The 24,816-nt window shown below is 32.7% G+C and overlaps 1 protein-coding gene across 4 annotated transcripts in view; it reads right to left on the minus strand.

Moving 5' to 3' along the window:
- The window catches only part of TULP4 (TUB like protein 4), a 211,357-nt gene that overhangs the window by 72,485 nt on the left and 114,056 nt on the right, over positions 1 to 24,816 (minus strand). For 3 of the 4 annotated variants that reach the window (XM_031937561.1, XM_031937559.1, XM_031937560.1), the window contains exons 6-7: positions 22,861 to 23,022; positions 1,568 to 1,748 (exon numbers count right to left, since the gene is read on the minus strand). In XM_031937561.1, coding sequence (XP_031793421.1) covers positions 1,568 to 1,748; positions 22,861 to 23,022 — 343 coding nt within the window. Of the gene's footprint in view, positions 1 to 1,567; positions 1,749 to 17,545; positions 17,596 to 22,860; positions 23,023 to 24,816 lie in introns of those variants that run through there. The other variant, XM_031937563.1, reaches the window with a different exon arrangement.

The raw sequence follows: 24,816 nt of genomic DNA on the forward strand, positions 1-24,816 counted from the left end.
CCACTGGTTAGGAGTCATGAAAATGAGATCTGCTAATTGTCCCATTATTATTTTAATTGTAAATAAGTACCCAACTTCTATATACTTCATACAATATTATGAGGGCATTGGACTTAATTATCTTTAATTTTACTTTCAGCTATTCTTTCCTCTACCTACATCAAAGGAATTAAGAAATGTGCTGAATGTCCAGGACAAAGTATCACATAAGAATATTAGTAACATTTTTTTTCCCAATAAGAGACAGGAAAACAAGAGAGGTGTTAGAAGGCATCTTCCAAAAATACCCTACTCACAGTTATATTAGACACTACTACTCATTTCTTCTTTCATTCTATCTTATTCCTTAAGAATATACTAGACTTAGATTTTAAAGGTGTGTACCCTTGAGAATAGTGAAATGCACTTTTAGAATGACAGCTATGTCTTATTTTCTATTTTTCTTCCACATAAAATAAAAAGCCATTTACTGTTATATTTACATGCAAAAATACATCAATTGCTCCCTACAGTCTTTTTTTTTTAAACACAAACATGCCAGAGAGAAGTATTCATTAAAATTCTAACATGTCTGAGAGTGAATTTAAGACAATGTTTTCTTCCATAAGTATATGAAAAAAAAAAAGGCAGCACAAGAACAGTAAGCATATTAGGTGTAGAGGAGGCAGCTTAAAAGAAAGAAGGTGGCATAAATTCATTTGCACCTTAATATTTTGGCAGTGCCAGGAAAGAGATGTACTCAAGGCATTTATCAATAGTGGATGATCTGCACAGAAATAGAGAGTTAGAAAAGACCTATCAATATGTTGATGTTTTGAAATGTCTTTGTTCTAATCTTCTCAAAATATTATCCCTACTCTTATTTTCCTAGATAACTGTCCTTTAAAAAAGAGTGGTGGTAATAAAGACTAACGAACTATTTTCTAAGGCCTACCGATACAGTTTAGTCTTACTGAAAAATGTAGCACTTGTCAGTAACATAGAAAAAACAATAAGGGAAAAATTCTTTGTTCCAGGCAAAAACTATTATAATAGTAATTATAGAGAAGACCTAGATTCTCTTCTTAAATGGATAAATCTAATAACTCTTATGTGTAACAATAACAAAGTGACAGGACACATACAGAATGCATTCCTCTTGTTGCAATGATAGAACTGCCTTTAAGTGTAAGCAAAACTAATCCTTTCTGATGAAATTTAAATTACTGATCTTAAAACCAATAGGGATTTTAACCTATCATATCATTTGCTATATTAATAGATAATTTCTTCACTGACCTCTTTACATCAATTAACCAGCTAAGCCTTACAAAAATCACTGAAATATCATTTCACAATCCTAATTATATAGTCAGGGAAATTTATACTAAGGGAGACTAATCAATTAGGCCAGGGATTGAGTCAGAGACAGAGAGAAGAAACCAAGGATAAAAATCTGGGGACTCCTCTCTGGAGATTTTGGTTCTATAAGTTTTTCCGGGTCAGCTGAAATATTTTTAAGGTTACTATCAATTGTAGGTATGTATTTACTTGAAAAAATAATAAAGAAAATGAAATCAGCTTCTACCTTGAGGTGGGGAATAGTCATCAGAATCTGTGTCACTTTCACTGCTATCTTCTACCAGGAAACTGGGATAGTTCCAGGACATGCTCAGGATTCCATCTGACTCATGAAGTAGAACATGGGCCAACATCCTGCCATGGCAGTCCATAACAATCACTTGCCCATCAGCAGTGCCAAATAGTACCTGAAAACAAAGTTTCTAAATAGTTACTGAAGGAGGAGAAAGGGAACTTCTATTTCTAGAAAATGCAACTGCCTCACCTCAAGTATAAATGAGTATAGCTCATTTGGCAAAGCATCAGAATTTTTGAGGAAGTACAGTAAATGGTTTTTTAAGTGCTGGGAATGGAATCAAAAGCCCCAGATTTAAATTTCAGAACTATTACAGAGTGAGCCTGGGTAAATCATTTAATCTCTCTAGATCTCAGTTTTCTCACCTGTAAAATCAGGACAATAATAATAGTTTTACATACATTATATCAGTAGATCTTCACAACCATTTCGTGAGGTAAGAAAATATTGAGATTTGAATTTAGGCATTCCTTACAGCAAGCCCATCACCATATTTACTATGCTACACTATCTCTGGGCATAGTTTGAGTAACATAATAAGTTTACAAAGTATTTTTCTGAATATAATCTACATATTTTTAAAGATAACAAACTGAAGATGAGCTTTCTTTCAGTGTCATTACAAGGAACAAGGAAAAAATAAGGCAGCAAATACTCTTAAAGTTAGTCAGTAAAAAGAAGGTAGATATGCAACTAGATAGGATAAAAGGGACAAAAGGTGTTTTCCAAGATAGAAAAGTTCTGTGCATGTTAGAAGATGGGAGAGAAGGAATGATTGGAGAGTAAAAGACTGAAAGAAACAGCAAATGAGAAAGGAAGCTGATCTGGCAATTGTGCAATGAAGATTATAAATTTACGTTTGGGAATGTGATGAAAGCAAGAGACAGAAAAATTACTTCAAATAATAAGTCAACAAATATTTATTAAGTGTGTTATGCTCCAGGCACACAATAAGAAATTCATTTCATTCAGAGGCAATACTACTTCAGAGCAGATCCAGAGCAATACATGAAAGAATTCAAAAGCTCAAGAATACATAACAAAGGAATTTGATCTTCAACTGTGATACACAAATGTTCAGAGCTAATATATAAAGTCTGAAAAAAAGTACTCTTTGTATTCAAAGTTTAAAATATTCTTTGTCCATAAATGACTTTTTTCTTAAGCCATGTGAACTTTCCTTTTAATGCCTATGTGGATCATGAGATGCTGACATTTTGAAGGCTATATTATTGGAGCATAAACTCTAGCAGATTCTACCTAACTTGCAGAACTTTGAGTACAATCCCAGTGACAGATTGATCCTGCTATCTGAGAACTAGAATAATAAAATATGGATAGATCATTACTATAAGTTTGACAACTAGATGATGAAATTACTTGTCCATTTTGTCCCATGAAATTGGTAAAAATACAAACTAGCCCTTGGTATGGTGTGGTCCCTTCTACTATGGACAGTAGTAGAATTTCTAGTGATATATTCTTAGTATTCATGCTTGAAGAAACAAATTTGAACTTTAACACTTTAGAATCTAATGGACTATATGGAAAAGTTAAAAATAGCACAAGAAAATTAATTCAGAGCAGCAATCAGAGTTGGATGTGTATGCGTGTGTGTGTCTACAGATAATTATGTTGCCTCATGAATAGTTTTCATACACACACACACACACACACACACATATATAAAAGAAAACCATGTGTAAAATAACAATTTGGAGGGAGGGGTTGAGGCAATTGGGATTAAGTGACTTGCCCAGGGTCACATAGCTAGGAAGTATTAAATGTCTGAGATCAAATTTGAACTCAGGTTTTCCTGACTTCAGGGCTGGTGCTCTATCCACTGTACCACCTAGCTGTCCCAACAATTTTTAAAAACACTCATGGCGCTGATTTATTTTTTTATTTTATTTTTTCGATTAAACAAACATTAATTTCTCTCCCTTCTACTTCCCCTCCACTAAAAAAAAAAAAGGGGGGGGGGCGAGGAGGAAAAAACAATAGCTTTGTTAAAATACAGAGATAAGCAAAACAAATTCCCACATTGTTAATATTCAAAAATTTATGCCTCATTCTGCATTTTGAATATTATCACTTCTCATTAGAAGGTGGATAGCATGCATAATCATCAGATCCCTGAAATTATAGTTGATTAATACACTGTTCAGAGCTGCTATAGTTTTTTAATACAAGAGTCCTATTGCTCTTTCTTTTTTTAGTAATATTGCTGAGTCATCTGCTGAGTATAACATTTGTTATATTCCTTTTTTCCGAACATGGAATTATATATAAAATGTTATTAAACAGAACATTTCCTTCTATCTAGCTATACTGCTGCTAGGCCTATACCACAAAAGAATTCCAAGACAGAGGAAAAGGTCCTTTATGACAAAGGGGCCCTGAAACTCTCTGAAAACTCCTTCAAGGAGAAATTCTTCTTGAATCCTGGCTCTGTGAGACCCTTCCTAAGGAACCAAGATAAAATGGTTTATCTTGGTGGGACTAATTGAAGTATTCAATTCCAAGATTTTCTACCCCTATTGCTGGCTCAAAACCACTCCCAATAAATAAGTGGTCTCATCTGGGTCTGGCGGGGTAGTGACAGCATTGAGGGAATCCCATTCAATTGAAACTTCTGTCTCAGATTTCTTATAAAAACAACCACTTGGGGTCAGTCCTCACAGAGGACCTAACATGCCATGCCATGCTTTGTCATGCCAAGGAACCTCTGCCCGCTAGAATGATATTCTCTTTCAGCATTACCCTCTCTTAATTCTCACCTATTTCCTAATGAGGGTTTATACCTCTCTGTCTGGATCACTCTACTAGAAACTTTACTTTTCTGCTGGGATCTTGCCACTAAGGAATTCAGCCTGTCTATTCATGCATAGCAATGGCTGACTTCCCAATGCCAATAATAAACTTCTTTTTACCAGTCTAGCTTTTCGGGTTTGTAAATTCCTTTACAAAGGACCTCTGGGCCACCAAAATGGGGTTCCCACAACTCCCTACTTTGCACCAATCCTAAAGGGGATTTAGTGGAGCCAAACTTCTTCATTTGGTTCCCCACCAAACCTGCCACTAACCTTATCATTTAACTCCCTGACCACCAGGAACCCTAATCTCATCATTTTGGTTCTCAAAATCTAAATCTCATCGCTTTATACATACAAATATTTATATCAGTTCTTTCTTTGGTAAAAGACTAGAAAAGTAAATGCCCATCTGTTGGGGAATGGCTTAATAAAATGGTGGTACAGAATAAGATTATGTGGTTGTTGGGCTTGGCTATTTTCGACAAGGTAATTCATAGCAATTCCAATAGACTTGCGATGGAAAGAGCCATCCATATACAGAGAGAAGACTATGAATATAAAGACTGTAGACCACAGTATTGCATTTTCACCTTTTATGTTGTTGTTTTCTGTGTTTTTTTTTTCTCTCTCATCTTTTTTCCCTTTTGATCTGATTTTTCGTGAGCAGCATGATAAATGTGGAAATATATTTAGAAGAAATGCATATGTTTAACTTATATTGGATTACTTGCTGCTCAGGGGAGAGGGGAAAAGGGGAAAGGAAGGGAGAAAAATTTGTAATACAAGGTTTTGCAAGGGTGAATGTTGAAAACTATCTTTGCATGTATTTTGAAAAATAAAAAAGCTATTATTATAAAAAATACAAAAAATAAAAAGGTGATGCATGAATGTGAGGAAATATTATTGTGCTATTAGAAATGAAGAAATAAATGATTTCTAAAAGACAGGCACAAACTTCTACCTAACTGATGTCGAGTATAGTGAGGATAACTAAAAGAATAATTTATAGTATAATATCAGTAATAAAACAATGAACAATTTTAAAGATTTTTGTAATCTGATAAAAAATGAAATCAGAAAAAACAGAACAATTTATTCAATAAATAACAACAATGCTGTAAAAATAGCTTTCTTTAAAAGCTATGTTGAGTACAATGTCCATCTGTGATTCTAAAGAATTAATGTTAAATCATGCTATCTATTAGAGAGAGGTGGTAGATTTCAGGTGCAAAATTTGACATATTTTTGTATGTATTCTTTGAGGGAATCTGTTTTATTTGAATATGTATAACAAGAAATTCGTTATACTCTGATTAGGGCTGAAGAAAGAGAAAAAGATTTCTGTTATTTTTTTTTAAAGACCAAAGACATTTTGCATGCATTTTCAGATGACTTCCCTATTTAATTTAAGTTTTATTGATGTGTTTTTACATCACAAACATTTATAATGTAACTCCCACTTTATGAAAGGTGTTTTATTATAAAATAAAAAGTCATGGCGCTAATTTTTTTATTTTACTTTTTCAATTAAACAGACATTAATTTCTCCCCCTTCTACTTCCCCTCCCCTACTTCCCTCCCCTGGAGTGGGGGGGGGGGGGGAAAGGGAAACAATAGCTTTGTTAAAATACAGAAGTAAGCAAAAGAAATTCCCACATTGTCAATATTCAAAAACTTATGTCTCATTCTGCATTTTGAAATGCAAAGAGTAAATTTATTTTTACAACTTCCTGTCAGTCATAATGAGCTGAGTACAGCCAATGTCATAAGTCTTGTCCTTTTTTTCTGAGATAACCCACTTCAACCTCTTCCTTCTCTGCCATACCTTAGCTCTATTTTTCTCCTTCAAGGTTCTCATTTCATTCTTTCCAGTTGAGCACATTAAGTTTTTTTCCCCCTCAATAATATTTTATTTTTCCAAATATACATGTAAAAATGGTTTTCAACATTCATTTTTTTTGTGTTTGTTTTTGTTTTTTAATAACTTTTTATTGATAGAACCCATGCCAGGGTAATTTTTTACAACATCATCCCTTGCCAATATTCATTTTTGTAAGATTTTGTGTTCCAAATTTTTCTTCCTCTGTTACTTTCTCCCTCCAAAACACAGCAAGCAATCTAATATAAATTATACTTGTACAATCCTTTTAAACATATTTCTATATTTGTCATGTTGTACAAAAAACATCAGACCAAATGGGAAAAAATTCATGAGAAAGAAAAAGCAAACAGATTTTAAAAAAGGTAAAAATATTATGCTTCAATTCACATTCATTCTCTATGGTCCTTTCCTAGAAATGGATGGCATTTTCCATCCCAAGTCTATTGGAATTGTGTAGGATCACCGCACTGCTGAGAAGAGTTAAGTATAAAACAATTGAACATCCCACAATATTGCTATTACCATATCCAATATTCTCCTGGTTCTGCTCATTTCACTCAGCATCTGCTGGGTATTAAATTTTTCCATGCTTTTCTGAAACCAACCTGCTCATTATTTTTTATAGAATAATATTCCTTTATGTTCATATACCATAATTTATTCAGCCATTTCCCAATTGATGGGCATCCACTCAATTTCCAGTTTCTTGACACTACAAAAAGATACCACAAATGTTTTTGCACATGTGGATCCTTTTCCATCTTTTCTGATCTCTTTGGGATACAGACTTAGTGATGGCAACTACTGGATCAATTGGTATGCACAATTTGATAGCCTTTTGGGCTTCGTTCCAAATTTGAACACATTAAGTTTGAGGCAAGACCAAAAATGCTGTGCCTTACTTCTACTTCTCTTTGCTCTAAAACAAATTTTGAGTCCCTTTTAAAAACTCCCAGACATAATTCAAGTTCTCCTTTTGATATATAGACCTTGACAAACAAAATTGTTTTCAGGGCTACAAAAGAATACTTATCCTCCTGGACTAAAAAAATGCCAAAATGTCAGTCAGTTTTCAAAACTCTATTAAACGTATATTAAGCATCCTCCTATATGCCAGGCTCTGGAAATATAAAGAAAAAGCCAAAAATATCCTTCATTGAGGAGAAAATGAATATATAAATATATATATATATAATAAGTATAAAATATCTACAAACTAAATACAAAGCAATCAGAGGAATGGGAAAATACTTCTAGATTTTTGAGCCAAATCTTGAAGGAAACCAAGTATTATATATTTCAATTTGTTTTTCTTATTCTAACATACTTGAGTATCAAAGTTAAGGGTGGAAGAAATATAAGATAGACAAGAACAACATTAGAAATATAGGCAACTTTGCAAATAAGGTATAAAAGGTACTTGGGAATGACAGGTATACTAACTGGTTGTCATTAAACCTAAATTCAAGTTTTCTACTATTTCCAGAATTTTTGTTCTCTTCAAATCTAACCATTTTGAGTTGAACAATCTGACAAAAATGAACAGCAGGTTATTCAAACTATCAACAGAACAAAAACCATTTCTTACAATTATCCGTTGTTAGTGTATATCTAGGAAAAGAACTTTTTAGAAAAGCTTGTCACAAAAGGTCCTTAATCACTGATAAAATTTATCTTTCCAGTGATGTTCTTCATTATAACCCTAACAATTTATCCTAAACAGTGTCAATAATTAAGTTTTCTTTGAATCTACAGAAGTCTTCTTTTCTTTTTTTGATTTCTTTGCTGGATATCCTCTTTCTCCTTCCACCTTTTAATTTTCAAGATTCATTCAGTAATTTCTTCTGATTTTTCTCCTAACTGGCATTATTTATTTTATCAGCCTCCTTATTGAAGACTCTTAAATCTGCATGCCTAAGGATGCATGTTGAATGCCATTCTGTCACTTGAATTAGTGATTCAGTGACTTATTTCTCAAATGTTGCAAGAATTACATAGAAGAGATTTTAGAAGGAACATTAAAAAAAAACTTGTAAAATTCTGTCTTTAAGCAGATAAAGAATTCTCTCTATATTATAGATGAAACAAGTAAGTTATACCAGAGTGATTCACATAACCACTAAGTAGTTGGTAGGAATTAAAAGAGGCAACAAAAATCCATTTTTCTCTCTTCACTTTCCTAGTTAGGAAAAAACTTAATCATTTGTATGCTTTCCTACATTTTACTAGTAAACTAATTTTCTTAATTTACAGTTTTTATCCTTGTTTTTGTTGTTCACTTATACAAACTATGTTTGATTCTTCCTGATCCCTGAGCCCACAGACCAAAGCACACCAATACTGTCCATGGGGTTTTCTTGGGAAAAATACTGGAATGCTTTGCCATTTCCTTCTCTAATGAATTAAGGCAACCAGAGGTTAAATAACTTTTCTGGTCACACAGATACTAAGTGTCCAAGAAGAGGTCTGAACTCAGGTATTCCTGATTCCATGACCAGCACTCTATCCACCAATCCACTTAGCTGTCTGTCTTCTGTCTTGCCCTTCTTTTAAATATCTTTAATGACACCCTAGTTTCTACATCATTTAATCTCACCTGCCTGGATCTAAGGTTTTTCATTTTCTACTCCCAGTCTACTCCCAGTCTTATTTAACCTTATTTTCCACTGCTGTCTAACATGACCTCTGTTATAATAGGGCTGACCCCAGTGTCTTGTGAATATTACTTTCATTCATACACCCCAGCTTTTATGTTTACTCTTTCTCTCACTTTTTCATTATAAAAATCCTGCCCATTCTTCAAAGTACAATTCTGGATGGAATTTGACCAACTATACCAAAACCTCCCCCTTACCTTTATAACACTAATAATCAAATCAATGTGTGATCTGTTTTTTATCTTTCCCATGGTTTTTCCCTTTCACTGTGATTTTCAAGGAAAGAAGGAAGTCTTTCCCAATCCTTCCTAACTTTACACTTGCAAATAACTTGTTTGTACATATGTGTTTGCTTAATAAGTGCTTGTTTACTGATGGAGAGTACTGACAACAAAATGTTATCTAATCTCATCTAGGGAAAAGTTTTCCCAACCCCTCTTAACTGTAATGCCTTCCTTCTCTTACTTACTTCCTATTTATCCAGTATATAGTTTATGTATATTTTGTTTGCTTGTTTTCTTTCTATTGGACTGAGATCTCCTCAAAGATTGAGACTGTCATTTGCTTCTTATCACATCCCCAGCACTTAGAACAGTACCTGTTGACTGGCTGAATGACAAAGGAAACTATCTGCTGCCAAGACTAAACATCAATTCAGTCTATATTCTACTTGTGACTAAGTCTTCTCTTCTGTTAAATATAGAGGTGCCTTGAATAGTGCTGATTACAAGGTAGAAGATAGAAAGGATGGCCAACCTGGAGGACAAAGATCTAGAGAAGACACAAAAGTTATGTTAAAGTATTTGAAGGGCTAAAAGGCTATAAAACTGCATACCCTTTGACTCAGCAGTGCCATTACTGGGTCTGTCTCCTAAGGAAATCATAAAAGATAGAAAAGGACACACGTGTGCAAAAATGTTTGTAGCAACTCTTTTTTGTGGTACCAAAGAATTGGAAAATGAATAGATGCTCATCAGTTGGGAATGGTCGAACATGTTAAGGTACAGGAAGGTAATGGAATATTAATGTTCTATAAAAATGATGAACAGGCTGATTTTAGAAAGGCCTGAAAAGATTTACATAAACTGATGCTGAGAGAAACAAGCAGAACCAGGAATACATTGTACACAATAACAGCAAGAATGTGCAATGATCAACTATGAAAGACTTGGTTCAGTGATCCAAAGCAATCCCAATAGACTTTGGACAGAAAATGGCATCTGCATCCAGAAAAACAACTAAGAAGACTATGTAAATCAACGCATGCTATGTTCACTTCTTTTTTTTCTGGTTTTTTTTTTTTTTCTCTCTCCCATGGTTTTTCCCTTTTGCTCTAATTTTTCCTCTACCACATGATTCATAAAGCAATGTGTGCTAAAAAGCTAATTAATTAAATAAATACTTAAAGGGCTGCCAAAAAGAAGAGGAATTGGGTTTGTTCTGCCTGGATGCCAAGAAAAGAACTAGGAGCAATGATTAAAAGTTGCAAATAAGAAAACGAGGTTTGATATAAGTGCTTCCTTAACAAGTAGAGCCATCCAAAAATAGAATGAATTACATATGAAGACAGTTTATTCCTGGTCATTACAGATCTTCAAGAAGGGGCTGGCTGACATATGAAAAGATGCTCCAAGTCATTATTAATCAGAGAAATGCAAATTAAGACAACTATGAGAGACCACTACATACCTGTCAGATTGGCTAGAATGACAGGGAAAGATAATGCTGAATGTTGGAGGGGATATGGGAAAACTGGGACACAGATACATTGTTGGTGGAATTGTGAATACATCCAGCCATTCTGAAGAGCGATTTGAAATTATGCTCAAAAAGTTATCAAACTGTACATACCCTTTGATCCAGCAGTGTTACTATTGGGCTTATATCCCAAAGAGATCTTAAAGAAAGGAAAGGAGTCTGTATGTGCAAGAATGTTTGCGGCAGCCCTGTTTGTAGTGGCTAGAAACTGGAAACTGAGTGGATGCCCATTAGTTGAAGAATGGCTGAATAAATTGTGGTATATGAATATTATAGAATATTATTGTTCTGTAAGAAATGACCAGCAGGATGATTTCAGAAAGGCCTGGAGGGACTTACATGAACCGATGCTGAGTGAAATGAGTAGGACCAGGAGATCATTATATACTTCAACAACAACACTATATGATGATCAATTCTGATGGACGTGGCCATCCTCAGCAATGAGATGAACCAAATCAGTTCCAATAGAGCAGTAATGAATTGAACCAGCTACACCCAGCGAAAGAACTCTGGGAGATGAGTATGGATCACTACATAGAATTCCCAATCCCTCTATTTTTGTCCACCTGCATTTTTTATTTCCTTCACAAGTTAATTGTATACTATTTCAAAGTCCGATTCTTTTTGTGCAGCAAAATAACTGTATGGACATCATACATATACTGTATTTAACATGTACTTTAACACAGAGGTCCTCAAACTTTTTAAATAGGGGACCAGTTCACTGTCCCTCAGACTGTTGGAGGGCCGGACTATAGTAAAAATAAAAACTTTGTTTTGTGGGTCTTTAAATAAAGAAACTTCATAGCCCTGGGTAAGGGTAAGGGAGTTAAACATCCTCAGCTGCCTCATCTGGCCTGGGTGTAGTCTGAGGACCCCTGCTTTAACATATTTAACATGTATTGGTCTACCTTCCATCTGCGGGAGGAGGTGGGGGGAAGGAGGGGAAAAGTTGGAACAAAAAGTTTTGCAATTGTCAATGCTGAAAAATTACTTATGTATATATCTTGTAAATAAAAAGTTATAATAAAAAAATAGAAAGAAAGAAAAAAAGGGGGGGGGCGCTGGCTGAGTGTACAAATGCTATAATGGGATCCTTGTGTAAGCATACATTGGACAAGATAGACTCTGAGGGTTCGCCCAACTCTGATATTCTGTGATTCATTTCAACTTATACTCAACTACTTCTTTCCCTAACTTTCATTGTCCTAAGTTTGTATTGTCTACTTTTCAGTTCTACTCTGTTTTATTTCTTTTTTAGTGTTCATTAACTCTTCCTTACTTTTCAACCACTCTAGGCTCTTGCCCATTTTTCTGAACAAATAGTAATAATTTCTTTCCTTTCATTTTATACCTTCTTTTATATAAATCAAAATCTGTGTCCATTTTCTATGAGGAATCCTTCCTCATTAACCTAATCAACTTTCAACCCTACTACAAAATTCTCAACTTTTGCCCTGGTTTTATAAATTTGTTTTAATTATAAGTACTTTCTGTTCCATTTTTCCTTTTAGATTCCCGAGACAAAAACTGTGTTTATTCTTCAGTACGGATAAAAATCATCTAATATATTACTTAGCACTATATATGTTCAGTTAATATGAGTTGAGTGATTCCCTTTGTATCTTCAAATTAATTTTATACCTGATTATCAATGTTCAACATCCTGAGTCATCTTCAATATTTCTTACTCCATGCCATTTTTGTGGATTATAATTTTAAGAGCCAGCTAAAATACTACCATTACAGATAAACAGAACAAGAAAGCCTTAAAATACTTATTAATATGAACATTTGAAAAATTATTGTAGTGGTAACTTCCCATTATCAAAATAGATATTATTGTAAATACTCAAATGCTTATTCCAGCTACAGCAGAATTAGATGTTGCTAATTTGTAAGCAAGTTGTAATTTCCTCACTGACTTTCTTGAAATCTTAAAACAAAACAACACATTGCCAAATTGCTACTAGGTTATTTTGGCAATTGGCACTCATACTTTTTGATAGTACAGTGAAATTCTCTGAATATCTGAGTCTTAAAACTATTTAAAAAATATTTCCTGATGGGATTTGGAGAACCTTAATTTAAAACTCAGGTATTAATATCAAGATTAGCTGGGTATATTTTGCATTATAAAGTACAGAGACACCAAGAAACAAACATCTGTAAAAAAAACAAAACAAAACAAAACAAAACAAAAATAAAAACAAAAACCACACACATACAACCCAAACTATCATACAACTAAATGTCAGAATTTTTCTGGGAAGTCAAGAAGAATTTTGAAAATCTCATAGTTGATGAAACAATTTCTAAAGGGATATATTCGATTACAGATTAATTTTTTTTCCCTGGATTTCAAACGAAACTCTCCAACTGCTTAATAAATATTTCAAACAGGATGACCTAAAGGAATCTTGAATCCAATGTATCCAAAATTGAACACATTATCTTTCCCGATAAATTCAACCCCCTTCTCAAACTCTCTATTACCCTTTTTTTTTTCCTATTGTTAAGGACACTATTATCCTTACATTCTCATAACTTCACAACCTCAGTGTTATCCCGACTCTTCAAATTCTCAACTTTAAATATACAAAAAAAGTTGACAAACCGTACTAATTCTATTTCCACAGTCTCTCTTGAATAAAATACTCTTCTCTCTCTCCTAATCTGGCCCTAACTAACCTAGCTAAACTAGACCCTCATTACTTCTCACCTAGACAACTGCAAGACTCCTAATTGATCTCCTGCCTCAAGGCTCCAACTCTTAACACTCCTACCTTTTAATATTACCTCCCCTTTCCAAACTATCCTTCAGATAGTTGCTAAGTGATTCCTTTAAAAATACAGGTGTAACCACATCAGTCTCTTGTTCAAATCAACAGTAATACAATATTTCTTTTCATGTCTTAAATATAGGGTTTTCTATTCTTCCAATTTGCTTCTCCAAAGTGGCTCCCTTTGGTTCTTCACACACAACTGATATTTCAATTGCATATATTCAGAGGGTTCTTGACCATATCTGATGTATGCTCCCATCTCACTTTTGTCTCTTTGAATCACTTCTTTTTTAAATACTATAGAATTATGATCATTACATTGATGACCATAAACAAAATAGGCTTTCTGAGAATGTAAACAAATTTTTTCTTAGTCATTTGGATTTTGAAATGATGAAAGAACATTCGATTAGAGAAGTTCTGAAGAGAGTGGATCAGTATTCTAAAGCAGACTCCAAAACAGGAGTTAGGAGTTAGATTAAAAGAATTAGTATACAATTAATAGATTTTATGAAGGGAAAGTGATAATTTAACTCTAGCAAAGGATGAATATTTGTAACCTCTCATATTAAAGAGGTGGTATATGGTAGGCTGGAAGAATGGCAGTCAGTCAAAAAAAACAGTAAGATTTTTTCAGAGTCACAAAATACAAGAGTAGAGAAAATATAGAATAGTAAACAGTTATCAGTATTTAATGCTGAAGTCTGAAGAAAATGGATATGTGCCAGACTGGATTGAAATTTGGCCATGTGGAAATGATTGCTTTTGCCAAGAAAATTTAAAAAGAGTAATAAAAATGGAAGCTATGTTATTAAAGAGGTCAAGAATAAAGATGTCCAAATAGAGGAGATAGATATATTTAGAATAGGCAGCTTATGCCTGGAGTGGAATGGAAAAAGAGAGATGAAGTAGTACCTACAAAGAATAGGTTGTAATAAGTCATGAACCTTTGTCTTTTTAAAATAATGAAGCAAAAAAGGCTTATAATTAAATGTCAAGAAAACCACTTTTTCTACTGCTTTAGAATGATGTTTCAAGTATTGTTATAGGAAGATAAATGTCTGGGTAATTTACATTGTCCATAGATTGTTCTAAATTAGAAGGATGAAATCTTATCAGTTTAAAAAAGAAAAAGTGACTTTAGCAAACTACTGATTAACATTTTGGCGAAATAATTCTGGAAGTACAAATTTGTGAGATTGGGAATAAAATTGGATGGGTTTTTTTATCTCAACTTAGGCTGGAAATGAAGTGGCTACTCATGATACCAATCCCTTTAGTGATCAACACAGACATTTTGACCTGCTTCATTTCCAATTTGGATCAATTCGCGGTTGGCTATATTAATGGTGGACTTAGTCTTAGTAGCTAATAACTCCCAAACTCAAACGATTCACCTTCTCTGTAGCAGGGATCACAGATATGTGCCACAATGTGTGGCAGCCATAATATTTTAGAAGATTGACATGTTTTTCTTGTTAAAATCTATTATTGATTTTAAACTATATAAAATTCAATAAATATCATGAAAGATGTTTGTGTTCAGGCATAAGATTTCTAAGTTGAAATAACATTTATGCATTGAAATGTCTCCTTAATCATTAATTCATGAAGCATATCCAAGAGCAGTATAATTAATTTATTGTTTCAAAAGTCTTTTTTTCAAACAATGTGCATATTAAATGCACATTATTTAGTGAATTGTACTATCATTTTATGAATGGAGGCTTTTCTGCACAAGACATTAAAATAAATGTTTTGATTTTTAAAAAAGAATCCCTTGTTTTTTTCAAAATTTTACCAGAGCAGTGCCTTATACATGAAGTCTTTCCTGATTCAATGCCTAATGTCCTCCCATCAATTTACCTTTTATTTTACATATGCTTATTTATCTTTGTATCACCAGTGCTTAGATTAATTTAGAAAGGGCTTAATAAATTTTTGTTGCTCAAAATCCAAAGTAAAAATGACAGGTATGAGAGTTGACTTCAAATGACTATAATAAAGAAATATCAAAATGACAATCTTTGGATGGGACGGGATATTTTGAAGTCATCTTTTACCTGTAAGATGGACTAAATTATTTTAAGATGAGATTATTAGAGCTCTTCAAAGAAGGTGATTATATACCTACTTCAGTAGCAAAATTCAATGTTAAACAATTTTTGGTACTTCTCTAAGGATCAACTGTTAGTTCATTCTCACTTCTTTCAAGTGAAAATCAAGAATGTATTTAGTTTTTTCTATTCAAAACAACAATTCAACCTTACTCAAGAGACATTTCTTTTGGGTAGAAGTCTAGACTGGAAGTCAAAAGCCCTGAGCTCTAACCTTGACCATGCCACTAACATGATGTGAGACTTGAGAGAAATCACTTCATCTTTCTGGACTTCAATTTGTTCAGTTGTAAAATGAAGAAGTTGAACTAGATTACCTCCAAAGTTCCATCCAGATCTAAGATTTTATTATTCTAAATAATATGAAAATGTCATTATTTCTATTGGCAACATTTCTTCTATAACAGAGCTAAAAATAAAATTTAAAAATTTCCAAGTGATTAGAACTCTTCTAAATGACAAAGAGTTATCAAGATGTAGTAGTGACATGAAGGTGACCATTTTATTTACTTTGGCGATAACACAAATGGGTAAGACAGTACAAATTTCACTTCCTCCTCACCTAGGACATTAAATGTTGAGTACAGGTACCTTGTCAAAATCGCAGTATCCAATTCCAGAAAATTGCATGAGAAGCTGCGAAAGCTCTGTTTATGTAATTTGCCATCTGGCCAAATATTAGCATTCAAGTAAAGGTTCTGGGTTAGAACCTTTGCCACAATGCCATCATATTAATCAAGATAAATCTATTTTGGACAACTGAAAGTTAAATGAAATATCAATGGATTTGATTCAAAAAATTGTCTAGCAACATATACTTAAACATAATAGCAAACCACACGCTTTTGAAATTATTTCTCATAATTTTTTCCTAAAATTAGTATAATGAAGGGAATATTAACTTTAAGAAAGAGATGATTTAAGGTGTTTTTGTATTTAATTTTCCTGAAATAGTCTACAATCTGTATATTCAATTTCAATATGATGATCTACAGATAATCTAGCCCCAATAATGCTTTAAAAAAAAAACCTCTACAATTTCAGCAAAATGACTTGAGTATTGGATATTCCTTTATACTTTATATCTTATATATATGTGTCTGACTGCATGTTTATATGTAAATGGAGAGGAGAGAGAAAAAAGAAAATTACTTTGTGAGACAAGAAAAAAATTCTAGTTGTTTACATTTGTGTCATTGAAATTGTTTCCTCCATTAAGAAATACCTCAATAGAAGTAGCACGCACACTCAAAAACAAAAAAATCCTCACACACCTAAAAATTAACTTCAAAATTTATATAATAGTAATTAAGCAGGGCAAAAGGAAATTCTTATATATCCTGTATCCCTTAATTTTCAGTATTTGTTCCAACCTTTCCCCTGACTAATGGAATTTTGCTTAGATAAATCAAAGGGGACAAGATAACTATAAATAAATGAATGATTGTCAAATGTAAGAGATTCATTAAACTTTTTCCTCTTTATTCCAAAGGAGAAAATTAGAATGAAAGGATGTCATGTCAAGTTAAACAGCACTTACTAAATTTTTAATATGTGTCAAGCACTCTGCTAAGTACAGGTGATAAAGAAAGACTAAAACTCTCCTTCTATGAGCTCACAATCTAATGGAAGAAAAGACATGTTAACATCTATGAACAAATGATACACAAACAGAATAAATTGGAGATAATCTCAGAAGAAAGACTTTTTGGAGAATGTACTGGGAAGACAACTGAATTGGCAGATTTCAGATAAATTAAGAAAAAAACATTGTAATAATAAGAGTAATTTAAAAAAAAAAAAAGAATAAGCTTTCTTTTGAAATAATGAGTTCCTTATCATTTAAGGGCTGAATGTACTTATTGAAAAAGTCACAAAAGGGATTCATACCTTGGTTAGAAGGTTGGACGAGGTGACCAAACTTGAGATTCTTTCCAAGTCTAAAAAAAAATTTTTTTTCAAAATGGGTTTTTAACTGTCATTTGTATAACTCCTATTCCTTTACATATGAATACGAGCATTGTACTTGTGTCTATTTCCTGTAAAGTGATTTTAACTGTTTTGGATCAAGAGTAATGAATCACTGCACACTCATTTCTTTCTTAGATTTACAAAAGAACCCTACCATGTTTTTTCTTGGCTGTTCTGAATAACATCTAAAACTTTCAAAGACATTAATTAATATCAGCACAGTAACTACAGAAAACTATAATAAAATCAACACTACCACTGGCTCCAGAAAGTATTATTATTATTATAGTCACCATCCCACTGTCTATCTAAATCTTTCCTTCTCTGATCATTACTCCCTATCAGTGGCTGTCTTATTTTTGTATTTATATTCCTAGTCCTTCAGAGTTTCTGATACATAGTAAGTAGTTAATAAATACTTTTTCATGTATTCATTTCTCCATCTATAAGAAAACAGTAACTAAGGATCATAAGCAAATGCATTAACATGCAATAATTTCAAAAATAAAAGAATATTCAATATAAGTATAAAGAATAAAAATAAAAGAAAGAGGTAGAGTGTAAATATATTTCTCTGCATTTCAGGTGAATTTTTCAAAAAGTAATTTCTATTTGCTCTAATCTGACATCAACTTTCTTTAATTGAATTAAAAAAAAAAGCTTTTACAAGTCTAAATAGACTCAACTAATCTGTCTTGCATTTACGTTTGAAAATTTAATTTCACAAATAAAATAAAAGATGAGGAGCCATGAAGAGACAATATTGTGAGATGGCAACCACGCCTTAAAAAGTGAGTACAATTTTAGACTGCATTAAGTGTCCAGAATGAGGTAGGTGATAGTTCATTCTATTTAGCTCAGGACAGACCACATTGGAGGTACTGCCTTCAGTTATAATTTCCACTATTAGAGAAAGACATGACTAGGAAAGGAGTTGAGAATGGTGATGGAATTGAAGACTGTGACAGATGATACTCAGTGAAAGAAAAAGATAATATTTAACTTTGGGATGAGTGAAGAATAGAATAAATGATAATTGTCTTCAAGTGTCAGAAGATCTATTAGGATAAAGAAGAATACTTTTACTGTTTGACCTGGGAAAATAAGGAGCAAGGCAGAATTAGGTTTAATATTTTAAAAATAAACATAAAAGAAATAACCAAGTATAGAATCAGTTACTGCAGAAATACTCAGGATGTATTCAACAAGCATTTCGTATTTACTGTATGTTAGGTACTGAGCTAAGTGTTTTGCCATGTAAAGGTAAAAATGAAGTAGTTCCTGTTCTCAAGAAACTAACATGCTGTTAAGGGACATAACCTATGCACAGATAAATAAAGACAAATTCTTTGTCAAGAAAATATAAAATGACTTCTAGAGAGAAGAATCTCTCTCTAGAACAGGTTGAACTTGGCATAGGAGGGAGTACTTGAGCTGTGCCTTTAAGGAACTGAGGAGTCTACAGAGTCAAAGTAATTAAACATATTGTAGCCATGGCAATTGCTCATGCAAACGACCAGTAGAGGAGAAAGGAACATCCTGTCCAGGCAATGGCAAAAAAGCCAGTTTGGCTAGAATGTTGAGTACGTGGAAGAGAGTAACACACTAAAACTGGAAACCCAGGCTTTTGTCAGATTTTGGAGGGCTTTAAATGCCAAACAAATAAATTTGTATTTTATCTCAGAAATAAGAGGCTTTAACAAAAAAGGAAAATGGCATAGTAAGAACTGAGCTTTAGGAATATCAAACAAAAAGCTGAGTGGAAACCAAACAGGAAGCAATTTAAAAGTACATGGGGTGAAGAGGGGCTGAATCAGGTTGGTGACTGTATAAGTTCAGGGGGAAAGTACAGAAAGGAGAGACTATGGAGATAAAATCAACAATATCTGACAACTGATTAGATATAAAGGGTAAGGATTAGAGAAATATAAATCAGAGATTACAGATCTGAGTGAATGGAAGGAAAGCTTTATACTCAATAGAAATAGGGAACCTAATAATAACAGAGGCAAATTTTAGGGTATGCAAGGAGCTGTGTGGAACTGTTCTGGACATATGGATTTTGAGATGCCTACATGGTAATACATTTAGAAATGTCTAATTTGCAATTGGTAATGTGGGAGTGGATTTAAGGGGGAAAAAATAGGTCTGTGTGTTTAGATCTAGTGTCATTTGCAAATAGACCAGGATTGAATCATTGGAAATCAATGAGATCACCAAGATATTAGTGTTATTAATGTATGACTATAATAAGTTTATTATGAACTTATTACAATTATTTCTTATGAGTTTTTAATAATTTCTTTAATTTCATATTCATTTACTGTAAATTCTTTAAAAATTTCTGACACTGATAATTAGGTTTTCTTTCTTAGTCAATTAGGTAAGGGCCGATGTCTTTTGGCTAGCTTTTTGCTTTTATTTTCCTTAAAAAGAAGTTCCTTGGTTTTAATTATGAATTAATTTAATGGATTTTTTTCTTCCAAATTTGTTCATTTTCAGAATTTGTATTTTAGTATTTATTTTTAAATTTTTGTGGGTTTCCTAGTTTTTTGTTGCATGTCCAATCCACAGATCCAATTCTTCTGATCTCTTTTGATGATGAAAATGTTTATAGATACAAATATTCCACCAAGGATTGGTATATTAGCTGGATCCCAAAAGTCAAATCAAATCACCAAAAGAACAACATATTATTAAATTTTGGTCTTAAAGTTAGCCTACTACCTTATTCCATATTATAGGTGAGCTCATCCCATTAAATTAAAAGTTATGAGTGTTAAATTTTTATTTCCTTCCATTCTATTCTCTAATATTTTTATTATTTTATTATGTCTTTGCTTCTTATATCTCCATCATTGAAAAAAGAAAAACAAAATTCCTGTTATAAACATGTTCAATCAAGTAAAACAAATTCTCATATTCAGTCCCCTCTTTACAAAGAAGAGAGCACCAAGAGAGGAGTTCACTCAGCGCCAGTGTTTTATATTTTATTCAATGGATAAAATCATATTTCCCTGAATGTCTTCTCCTCAACCCAATCCTATACACAGATTCTTATCAGTTCTTTTTTTAAAGTCTCTCTTAATAAGCTTTCCCTTAATTTTTCCTTCCCTCTTATTTTTCTCTCTTCCTTTCCCGCCTATTTCCAGGCTGGGTGAAATACATTTCTGAGCCCAACTCACTATATTGTATATTTATCCTACCCTCCTTGGACCAATTTACATGAAAGTAATGTTCACCTAAATTGGTCCAAGGAGGGTAGGATAAACATTACTTAGGTAATTCTGAGTACACCTTATATATGCTAAAGAAGTCACACTTCACCTTTTCTCTCCTTTTCTTCTTTGATTTATCTTTTCTTTTTGTTCTTTTTTTTTTTTTAAGAGCATTAAAGTATAACAAAACGAATACTATGAATTATGTATTATTTAACTCCTTCTACATACTTTGTGGTACTGGAAATTCCAAGCGTGATATAGAGATTCTCTTACATATATGACTTATTGACAACATCACCACATTTGAACCATTAAAAAAGTGCTGCTGTAAATAATCTCTTTAAATAAGCTAATTCCTGTTTACATATTAAGGCTTTCAAGATTGCTTGAAAAATAAAAGAAAATATCATGGTCAATGATCTCCCTCTACTCACAAATATTAGATGAAGTATGCTATATATAGCATAAAGATATATGATCAACAAAATTTCATTGTTTTAATAGAGAACATCTAGAAGTTGGAGATAGAGTCCATCTAAATGGCAAGGTCCTCCAAGTGCTCTAGTTTGTAGTTAATGCAGTGCTAGTTTCATTTAGGGTATACTGGGTACATTGCAAGGCCTCATAAACCATTCAAAAAAGTTTGTCTTGATTAATTATATAAGACAAAGTAGATAAAAAATATCTACTGTCCAGATTATTATAATATTCATTGGGATGGATAACTTACTTATGCATAAATATATCTATCAGGTTCAAACAAAGCAGACAGACAACAAGTGGAGCCCAGAACTGAAAACCAAGAGGAGAACAGTTATATCATGTTCAAGAAATAGCAATGACTACATGTTTTCCTCAGAAACAAAAGCTCTTCATTTTAGTACCAATAGTTACTATGATTAGGAGACATTTTTTAAAGTGTTTAAATAATTGAAAATAAATATACAAAAGGCAATGAAAGGGGTACATGGAGGCTATATGCAGGCTGCAATATATGATTAATGAGGAAGGGTCAAAGAAGAACAGAAGTTTAAAAATAAAAAAGCTTTTCAGGGAAATGTCTGCTGAAAAGACATGTTGAGTCTCAGAACTCCTTCTGAAGGCAAGGAAAGGATACACAAGGAAGAGGTAGACAGGGTTAGGATGGTTCGTTTATTAAATTATCCAAAGACATCACCCAGAGTCACACACACATGATTCAAAGCAATAGATGAGATGTGATCTGCATCACCGTAGGGAACAAACATACACAGATCCGACTGAGCACTGAATAATCTATCTGATTATAAAGATTTGATTTGCTATAAGAAAATGAAAGCCTGCCTATTTCATTCTCATATTTTTAAATCAAACATCAGCTATCCTCAATACATATCTATATCATTTACCTAAGATTTAATAAAAATTAGAAAGAAGATATAAATTGGTAATTATTAATGTCTCCTTAATCACTTTTTTGTGCAATTAATATTATTTTTTCCATCATTTAACATCTTCCCATTTCTGAAAAATTGATCTAATACTTTCAAAATTGAGTCACTTCTAACAGATTAATTTTGTTTACTCAGTTCTGTTCAGTTGACATTCATGACTTCATTATATTAATTAAGCATTATTTCAAATTCCTTATATAACTCACAAGGTACAAAAGTATTTCAGTTCCAAATGTGGTAGTGCTCTTGTGTCATTCATATCAAAAATAGATAACTAAAGAAATTCTAGCACATCTATTCTATTTTTCAGCTTTTGTTTTTTGTCCTTCCAATTTAATATATAAATACTTTTGGATATATTCAAACTGCCCTACTAAAGGACCTGATAAAAATTATCCAAAAATTAAGAAGTAATCCCCAAATACAAGATAATTACATTGTCATTCTTTATAAAATTACATATATATATTCTTTGTTTCCTATTGATTCTACTAACTTGGCAAACAATTTTTTATATTTCATGAATGATATCTTATGTATGTTGAAAATTTTACAAATACATTTTAAAAGAAAACTTTACCTGTTGGTCATCTGGAGTCCATATGCCACATGTAATCTGACTTTCCAAATTAATCTCTGATGACCAATGTCTTTGTCCACTGACAGAACCAACCAATACAAATCCATCTCGATATGAGATAAGAGCCTGAGTCCCATCATGACTCCATGTGAAATCACTGACCTTGAGATACACATTTTTTAAAAAAAGGTTAAAAATATATATCAATGGGAAATATTTCTGTAAAAACAAAAAAATGCTTATAACATACAGATTATGGTGAAAAGCTATTAATTTAGTGATGCCCAAATAATGCTTGTCAGAATTACTAAAATGTTCTCACAACAGGTTTTCCTTTAATGATGCTTCAGTCTTGCTCACAATACATAATTGCAAAAGATCAAAGATATTTAAAGATCTTCATCATCTGTCCCCTTCCAGTCTTTTTAATCTTAACACACTCCATAATCCACAAGATCTGTAACCACAAATGCACCTGGGGTGGAGGGTATAGATAAGATTAGGAGGAGGAAAATATTCCAAATTCCACCTGAATAGCTGCTAGTGCCAATGCCCGGGTCCCAGATAAGTTATAATCATCCAGAAAGATTTATTGCTGTCACAAGAGACATTCAGACCTTGCACAAGCACTGGAAGATATGGAAGAAGAAGTGTTATTGGGTGATAACGAATAAAGTGTACTGTATGTTTGTGGCATCAACAAGTCCTTCAATTAGTCACTGTAAGAGAGGGTGGAATCTCAGCCTATTTCCACACACTTAGATAATTAACATTTGGGGACATACTAAAACCTGGTAGGGCTATGGAATAAACTTTGTACATTGTAGCAATATAATAAGCTTTAAAATTAAGAGAAAGAATGGCTTAAGAAACTAATAAAAATATAATGGCATAGTAAAGGCATTCCTTACTAAAAACATTCAATATAGGTTATTAGATAAAATGCCATATTCTTGCTAATGTTGTGGAATGAAAACTGCCCCATAGACTTGTACATGCTCTGACACATGTTAAATGAGTATTAGCATGGCAATCAAATACATATGGAAGTTATCTTCTATACAAGTAAAGAGAAATACATGCAGGGCTGCTATAATGCTCGTTTTGAAATTGCAAATTTGTTCTAATATGATTGATATATTAAGAAATGATTTGACAATAATATGAATTTTTTGTTTGTTTTTCTGTGATTTTATCACCAAGAAGTATCAAGAGGAGAAGAGGAAACTATATCATTACACAATAAACTCACAAGCTGCAACTCTTTCCATATCTACTTCCACAAACAAACCATGTCTTTTTCAAGGTAAAGTGCCATATTTACTTCATATCTTTTGATGCAATAGGAACTGTGGGTTTCCAAGGACTAGTTTGCCCTTCCACTGCCCTATGATGGCAATTCCCTTGATCCTCCTAAATGAGGCATAGCAATCCAGGCTGAGCAACAGCTTCAAGCTGTAGACACTGCCATACTTAGTGTAGTATCTATATATTTCTTAACTATTTAATATGTATAAAAATGGTTCCATTTTTATTAGGTTCTTTCCTAATTCTTTTTCATGAGTCACTAATGAATTTTTTTAGTATTGTGCCCTAACTCCATTTTCCTTGATAAGCTTTGCGTTTTTTATTGTGCAGTTGTATACAGCACAATGATTTTTAGGAATGAGTATATCAAGTCATAGAAGTACTGGAAGAGGAAAACTAATAAATGGGAACAAGTGACAAGTATTCAGATTTATGGAAACTGTTATTGAAGACAGTGTTGTAAATCTTTGGTCAAAGAATAAGCTGTAAAGAAAGGCATAGAGCTTCTTCACATAAACACAAAAGATGTTACAAAAGACAAAAACCCTTTAAAAAAGGATCCCCAAAGTGGTATGCTAATAAGAATGCTCAGAAAATCTGAATTTAACAAGTAATTACAACTCAGAATGACTTCAGTTTTAAATAAAT

The sequence above is a fragment of the Sarcophilus harrisii genome, chromosome 4 (genome assembly GCF_902635505.1).
Source record: "Sarcophilus harrisii chromosome 4, mSarHar1.11, whole genome shotgun sequence".
Taxonomy (NCBI): Eukaryota; Metazoa; Chordata; class Mammalia; order Dasyuromorphia; family Dasyuridae; genus Sarcophilus; species Sarcophilus harrisii.